This window comes from Poecilia reticulata, linkage group LG14 (assembly GCF_000633615.1).
Source record: "Poecilia reticulata strain Guanapo linkage group LG14, Guppy_female_1.0+MT, whole genome shotgun sequence".
In the NCBI taxonomy this organism is placed as follows: domain Eukaryota; kingdom Metazoa; phylum Chordata; class Actinopteri; order Cyprinodontiformes; family Poeciliidae; genus Poecilia; species Poecilia reticulata.
In genome coordinates this window covers 1,564,530-1,565,617 of record NC_024344.1, presented here as the reverse complement: position 1 = coordinate 1,565,617, position 1,088 = coordinate 1,564,530, and the positions used below count along the sequence as shown (strand labels likewise).

Here is a 1,088-nt window from a genome sequence, read left to right as displayed (position 1 = left end):
ATCCATTGAAGGGAGACAAGCAAGACACATTGCAGAGCAGCTGACAGGCTGTCTCACTGAGCTCCTCTCCTGTCCTGTCCGGAGTCGTGTATATGAGAGGTGACAGTGCCTGTTATTGCACGTATATGTGTGTGCATGCGTACATATTTGTGTTGGTTACAAATAAAGGGAGATTTCCTAATGACTGGTTTCCAGGATCAACAATGCATACACAGAATGCAAGTCACCACTTTTTGCGACATGGCCACAGGCTTCATGTGAGTGATTAACCAGTCACTGAAGCTTTGTATTGTCCCTCCACAGGGCTGCTGGCAGCTATTCCTACCGCACAGTGGTGAGCAAGATAAAGTCACAGAAAAAAAAAAAGAAGAATAGCATTGTCACTGTGAGCAACTGCAGCAACACAGCCACATGACTGAATCTCAAAAACGAGTATATAGACTTTGACTGCTTAGTAGTGAGTGTTGTGTTTACCGTGAAGGGGACAGATGATTATCCTGCTTTCATACCCGATGACGGTGCTGAAATTATGAAGAGCAAGGCTGTTAATAGGTTTTATGACAGTAAAACGCTATCCAAGCTACTGCTTAGAGCAGATTTTCTGACGTAAATGTGAGTCTGCCAAGGTTTTTTTGTTAGTTACACAAGAAGRATTTGTTTAAATATAAAAAGAGAAATGACAGAGGCAATATTAAAGATGTTAAGATTTTTCCTATTTCTTGGTTTTGTCTTAGGGGATGCATGTTGCTAGTTATTATCACTCAATAATATTCAATTATCACATTTCTAAGACATCTACCTCCATATACTTTGTCTAAAAAATGAGATAATTACATTTATGCCTACATTAAGCATTCAAATTAATTTCTGCCCCCCAGATTTCAAGGCAAAATAATATTAAGAAAAACACTTYTCAGGCTTAGTTTATTTTTGTTCCAGTTTCCAATTTTTTTATTCACACACAAGAAGACGTGTGATTCACACCCATTACATAAACTTTTGGTCTTATTAAACTACATTGTTTTCTACATTGTCTCATTTTTATTCTGTTCTAATCCTTTGGTCAGGTGACAGGATTATAATCCTCT

The 1,088-nt window shown here is 37.9% G+C and overlaps 1 protein-coding gene across 6 annotated transcripts in view; it reads right to left on the bottom strand.

The window, feature by feature from the left end:
* gabrg2 (gamma-aminobutyric acid type A receptor subunit gamma2) overlaps positions 1-1,088 on the bottom strand; it is a 44,103-nt gene that overhangs the window by 16,689 nt on the left and 26,326 nt on the right. The window contains exon 7 of one of the 6 annotated variants that reach the window (XM_017308610.1): positions 475-521. The exons of the other annotated variants lie outside the window; for them this stretch is intronic. Coding sequence (XP_017164099.1) covers positions 493-521 — 29 coding nt within the window. The 3' untranslated portion in view covers positions 475-492. Of the gene's footprint in view, positions 1-474; positions 522-1,088 lie in introns of those variants that run through there. 6 annotated transcript variants of the gene reach the window in all.